The sequence below is a fragment of the Rhinolophus sinicus genome, linkage group LG07 (genome assembly GCF_036562045.2).
Source record: "Rhinolophus sinicus isolate RSC01 linkage group LG07, ASM3656204v1, whole genome shotgun sequence".
In the NCBI taxonomy this organism is placed as follows: Eukaryota; Metazoa; Chordata; class Mammalia; order Chiroptera; family Rhinolophidae; genus Rhinolophus; species Rhinolophus sinicus.
Window position 1 is genome coordinate 48,071,162 of NC_133757.1, and position 6,116 is coordinate 48,077,277.

The window sequence follows — 6,116 nt, forward strand, 5'->3', positions numbered from 1 at the left end:
CTGCACGAGCATCGGATAACTGCTATTACTAACCCAGTGAGGTGTACGTATTAGTATTGAGAACAAGAATTCTGTCCCTTCATGGTTTTCATCCACAGAAACGTCCACAGAAGAAAACGGCTCGGGAGGTGTTGCTGTCAGGACAGCCTGGAGGCTTAGGGCACAATCTTGGGAGTAAGGCTGGATTCCAGCTGTGCTGTGAAATATCTGCATTCCTGCCCACAGGAGTCACTCGATTTCCTCTCAAATAGAGTTGTCTTTGCTAGGGTGTTGGGAGGTTCAGTCATGTAAGATCATGGGGAAAATGTGGTTCCTGGTACATTGGACTCAAGCAAAGCTCAGCTGGTGTGACAACCAGAGGTTGGTCAGCTGGGTCTCCGTTTCCGCAGAGTGCAAGTTTGGGAGCGGTGCAGTCTTACCAGCTGCAGCGAGCACCTGGTGGGCAAAACTCCAGAGTGACTAAAGAATCTCAGGGAAGAAGGGGCCAAATCATTTTGAAATCACTTGCACGCATCCTTTACTCTGCCCCAAAGGCAAGTAGGATATTAACTTCAAAGACAACTTAGGATAAAGGGGTAATGGTTTTGCTGCTAAAAGGAGAGGCTTTATAAGATAGAGACTAAACCCCTGACGTGCTGTGTGAGTCATAACCACTTCCCAAATCTTGTGTCCTGTGTTTCTGCTTCTCCCATCTTACATCGTCTTTCCTGCACTCCTACCTACTGCCAGACCTGCCCACTTCCCCAGCCAAGGAGAGGAAGGCATCTGATGTTTCCCACGCAGCCTGTGACGTGGCACTGCTATAGGAAGAGTAGTAGTAGACCTTTGCCTTCAGAGCAAGTGAAAATACCTCTGACTATTCTAGGAAAGCCCCTTCCTAGTCCCCAGGTTAGGGAAGGACTCAGGTCTCGGAGACAGTATTTTTTTCTGACTCGGAAAGCCGCACGGGGTCCAGAACATGGAGCTGTCGCTACCCTCAGTCCCAAATACCTCTGGCCAGGCAGCAGAATGCCCCTGCTGGTGACAAACCAAACACTTAGCTTTCAGCAGGAGTCAGCAAAATGTAGCTTCACTCCTTTGGGCCTGCGACTTATGCTTGATAGGAGGCAATGCCTCATCATCAGTGAGGTTTGTTTCCTGAGCCAGTATTGCTGCTAACTGAACACTCGCACAGCTGTAATCACATAGTTTGGCCTCTCACTTCTTTTGGCCCCAGCCATAGCAGAACTATTGGGCACCTACTTAGTAAAGAAGATGCCTTGAAGCCCTGGGATGGGATTTTCTCTCCCAAGAAATTGAATTTGGCAGTGGAATTGGGATTCGAATGTCTTTATCCAAATCTAGGGGAGCAAAGACCTCTAGATGCTTGCTACTAAAGACGATGCCCCTGGGGCTCCAGAGGCCGGAGCTCAGCTCTTGGCCCTGCCACTCCTAGCTGTGTGGTCAGGCTACCAGGTCTCCGGGGCCTTGTTTAGGAGAGAAGATGGGACAAAAGCTGACCTCACAAGGCCTCCCCAGCTCCACTGTCTTCTGAGTAGAGTCAGATGCAGAATCCTATCGTGATTCTGAATTGGGGTTAGGGCAGGTCTATTTCTACTCCAGGAAATGAGCAGCTGCATCAGCTTTGTTGCTGAATCAAGGCATTGAGGTTTCTCACGCGCGGGCCTAGCTTTCTAGCCAACCCTGCCTGGGCCAGGATTACTACCGTGACTCAACCAAGGCTGCAATTGAGTCATATCTAAACTCGGCAAGGGTCTCCACATGCCTGCAAGCATTTCCCTAAGGCTGGGGCATACGTCAGTGGGCTTCTTGGGAAAGCAGGGATAGATTTATTATGGACTCACACTCCCAACGAAATGGCCCCCTAGCCCTGCCAAACAAGAAAATACAGCCCCTGTTAGCTCAACGAGGTCAGCTGGTAAGAGAAATGCATAATCGCTGCCTTTGGGGTCTTTTCATCCAGAAGGTGAAGACCTGTGTGTTTGGTGGGAGAGCTTCCTATATGAAAACTTGAGTTCCTTTTGCTGTCCTGCTCTGAGGAACCTGAAATTAAGCCACTGTTAGAACCCTGAGCGACAGAAGAGCGGTTAAAGGTTAGATAAAGGGCATATGGCAAGGCCTGGGCTTAGCAGGTTTTATGTGGAGATGGGGATGGAGCACAGAGGACAGTCCACGGCTAAAGGTCATGGCTCTTCAGGGCCTGCCAACGGACATTTAACAGGAATGCACTAGGATCCACCTGCTTTCATGTCACAGCATGAGGCTGAGCAGTGCATCACTCACCTGAGGTCACAAATTCTGTGGCTGAGCTGTGACCAGAACCCACTCAGGACAGAGCCTTTACCTCTGCTGGATAGGAAGCTCAGGGGCCTCAGGAATAGCACACATTGAGAGACAGAGGTGAACTGTCACCAACCTGAATAGACTCGGACTGTGTCTGCCAAAGCCGACTAACGGGGGGGGGGGGGTCTGAGGGCCCCAGTTTCTATAGTCCAGTATGGCCAGTCCTCTTGGATGAGTTCCTGCTTCTCCCTTCAAAGGCACCAGATGGCCTCGGAGGACTATACAGTGGCTTTATTGTTTGTACAACTCATTAGCAGAGATGCACTCCAGGGAGCCCAGCATAAGGCCAACAGATTGCCACTGGCCAGCCAGAAAGATGTGGGGGCCCCCTAACCCCACCTGAGGCAAAGAGAGCCAACCGTTACTCATTTAACAGTGATGCTTAATCGTGTGTGTGTCAAAGACCACTTTCGAGAATACATAAAAGTTATAGACAACTTTGTCCCACCTCAAAAATAAATGCACATACGCCCCAACTTTTACATACAATTTCCGGGGATTCGCTGGTTAAAAAACAGTCAGGTAAAGAACTCTTCCACTAGTGCTTTTACTCGCCACTGGCTGTTGGGTAAAGAGAAAACGCAGCAAGGCCACTTCCCTGGCTTCCGCCTCCCTCTCCTGACAGCGGCCTGTGTGTAGCCCGACTCCACACGCCTTCATTACAGGGTGGGCGGCCCTTCTCAGTTCTGGTGGACAGAGCAACTTTTCCCCTCTGTTTCTCCTCATTGGATTGGATGCTTATCTTGTCTTCCAGGAGCTTCCCGACCTTCCAGGGCACCGGCAAATCCAGCACCCCTCCAGATCTCCTCAAAGGCACCCACACTCTTCCACGATCATATCCTTATGATGGTCTAGAAGGACTCTGCCATTGTCCACGTACAGCATGCTCAGTGGCTTGGTCTTCACTGGGGCGCAGCAGGTAGAAGGGACTCGGTGTGGCTGGTACCGTTTTAGCAGACTCTGTGAAAGGGAAGAGAGGGGGTCAGTTCACAGGCCACTGGTCAGATCAAAACAGTGTCATTTCTGGGGAAAGGGTGAAAAAGTTACAGAGACTTCAAATCCGTTTCTGGGTGCAAAAATAGAAAAGAATTGTGTTCATAAAGGAATCAGCATGCCAATACATCATCAACGCTAACCTGTAAAATAACTTTCTCTTTTATAAACCATCGTCTGCACAGAAGATTCTAAATGCTGTATGTGGGTAGAGCCGTAGGTAACTCCTGTTCTAGGGTTCTAATCTAGAGTAAACACCAGTTTATAAAATATTCCAAGAAACTCCTGGTTTAGTTCCAGAAATAAGAGGCCGAAAAGAGTCATGCAGAAATTTTTGTAGGATTTGCTTTGTTGCCCAGAGAAGGGCAAACAGAGAAAAGGTAACTACCCCTTGGCATTCTAGGGCCGTGTCCCTGTGGTCCAGCGACGTCTTTTCTGATTACAGCATCAGAGCTGGCAACCGGGCCTATCTGGATCTCTGTGGTTCCCTCTGATTGTGCTACAGGTAGGTTGGTGGCACCAAGTGGGGCCTGGAAGAGGCGCAGGAGGCCTTTGCCCAGGACAGGTCCTCTAGGGCGTAATCTCCTGGCCCTCCATCCATACACACTGCCCAAACACTAGTGCCTCCCTTGTGTGAGCTCAGCTCACATGCTCCCCAGAGTCTCTGAACCCCGCCTGAGGCTTGGCTGGGAAGATGTACTACAGCTCCAAGAGATTCTAGGCTTCTTGGAGTAAATAAAGATACGTCGGTCCCATATGACCTTTGAGAGCAGGGCAGGGCTACCTATCGTATCAGGGCCACCACAGTAGCCTCTATTCTTTACTTTGTCGCTGTCATTCTCCTTCCATTCCTCTCCCTCCACCTCCTTCTGGACCTTAGGCTGGTTAGTGGCACCTGGTGGTAGGCTCGAGCCTTATCTAACTCCCGCAAAATTGGTGTCCAATTCCTGTTTTAGGCAGCAAAAGTACAGTGGCTGGAACAGTATTATATCAACCCTGCCCCTATAAACATGGCCCCCACTTCATCAGTGAATCGCAGACTTCTAATGATAACATCAAACATGCCTGATACAGTAGTTATCTATATATCAGGTAGATATAGTAGTTATCTGCCAACTACTATACTTAAGGTATACATATCATCCCATTTAACCCTACAACCGCCCTATGAAATATGGCATTGCTCTCCCCATTTGACAGATGGGAAGACAGGCTGAAAAAGTAAGCAACTTGATCAATATTGCACAGCTAATAAGTAGGAATCAAATCCAAGCCTGTCTATCCCCAAACTCCAGATTCTGAACTTCCTTTCCTATAATGTCAGAGCTGAGAAGGAGCTGAGACACTCCAGTCTACACCCTTCACCCCTAATTTTATGAAAGACAAGGAAAAGGTCCCAGGAAAGCATCACGTTCAAGGCTACCCAGCAGGGCATGACTCCATGTAGGCTTTCTGAGGATGCTGTCATTGGTCATCTATATCCTTAGGACTTAGCACATGACCTGGCACACTGCAGGTGCCTGAATCACTGGGCATGAATGAAGTGGAATTTAGTAGCCCAGCTGGAGTGCTGTGCCCCAGCTCTGGCAGCCCAGCCACTTCTCCCTCCCAGTGTCCTGCCTGCCCTCCCCCAGGCCTTGGCATCACACCTGGATGTATGCGTGGTTGGTCGGGTGGAACTCCTCCCCCACAGGGTTAGGACACTCGCCCTCGCAGCGATAGGCATTGTACTGCTTGGGGTAGATGATCCAGGCACCCCATCCGATCAGGTTGAAATCCACCTGGAACTTGACCTTTCGACACAGTTGGCTTCTGTCTGGCAAGTGATGTCGAGGGTGCCTCCTGCCTCTCTCCCGGGAGAGCTGTCCCTCCTGGACCCGCCAGGAGCTCTCAGCTTCCCACAGCAAAGTGGAGCCACCCAGCCGCCTCTGCTCGGGGGGGAGGTTGGAATACAGCAGGAGGAGCACGTCGGTGACAGGTGGTGTGGGAGGCCGCTGCCAACACTCTCTAGCCAAACTGGACATCTGCTCCTCCAGCTTCCCAGGGTGCTTCAGCCACTTGGAGAGTGGCCTGGTCACCTCCAGGACCATGCTGCCCGAGGAAAAAGTCACCTGGGACAGAGTGACAGTGAACAGTTCCATCTGAAGACGTTCTAGGCAGTGAGCTGGGTCCTGATCCGCCTCCAGCTTTGGCTGGTGGAAAATCTCAATGGAGAGCGGGACATCTGGGAGAAGGTCCACAGGGCTGGACAGCTGCAGCCGGAGCTCAGCCCACTCCAGGTCCTCTTCTTGGTTTAGGAAGGAAAAGTCGAAAGCAAAGGTCCAGTTCTGCCCATCCACCTCCACATCTGGGTGGGAAAAAAAACAGGAAGGAAGCAGGGTGAGGACTTCCTGTGGCCTCAGTCGTGTACCAACCATAGCTCACGTGTGACCTTTCACTTCACATGAATCATCTCTCTAAAGCTTCACCCCAACCCTATGAGTTGGACGTTCCGGAGTTCATTTTAGAGATGAGGAAAACTGAGGCTCAGAGAGGTTACGTTACCTGCGCAAGGTGTCATTCTTAGAAGGTGGCAAAGCCAAGATAAACCTGGATTTGCCCAACTAAAAAGCCCAAATCATTGTTCTGCCACTCCCCGTTGAGACAGCCCACAGGCAGAGAATAATTGGTAAAAACTGGGTGAGTTCACCTCCCCTTCCCTCTACACACACGCACACAGAGCCCTGCTCCACACATCCAAGATAACTAAGCCCCAACTGGATGAAAAGGAATGGGAAACA

General features: G+C 50.5%; 1 protein-coding gene across 1 annotated transcript; it reads right to left on the minus strand.

Moving 5' to 3' along the window:
• Nucleotides 1-2,955: 2,955 nt before the first annotated feature.
• Nucleotides 2,956-5,599, minus strand: NODAL (nodal growth differentiation factor). Its single transcript, XM_019712422.2, has 2 exons — nt 4,986-5,599; nt 2,956-3,303 (listed from the first exon to the last, which is right to left on the minus strand). The coding sequence occupies exons 1-2, from the start codon at nt 5,475-5,477 to the stop codon at nt 3,151-3,153; spliced, it is 645 nt and encodes a 214-aa protein (XP_019567981.2). The 5' UTR covers nt 5,478-5,599; the 3' UTR covers nt 2,956-3,150.
• Nucleotides 5,600-6,116: the final 517 nt, after the last annotated feature.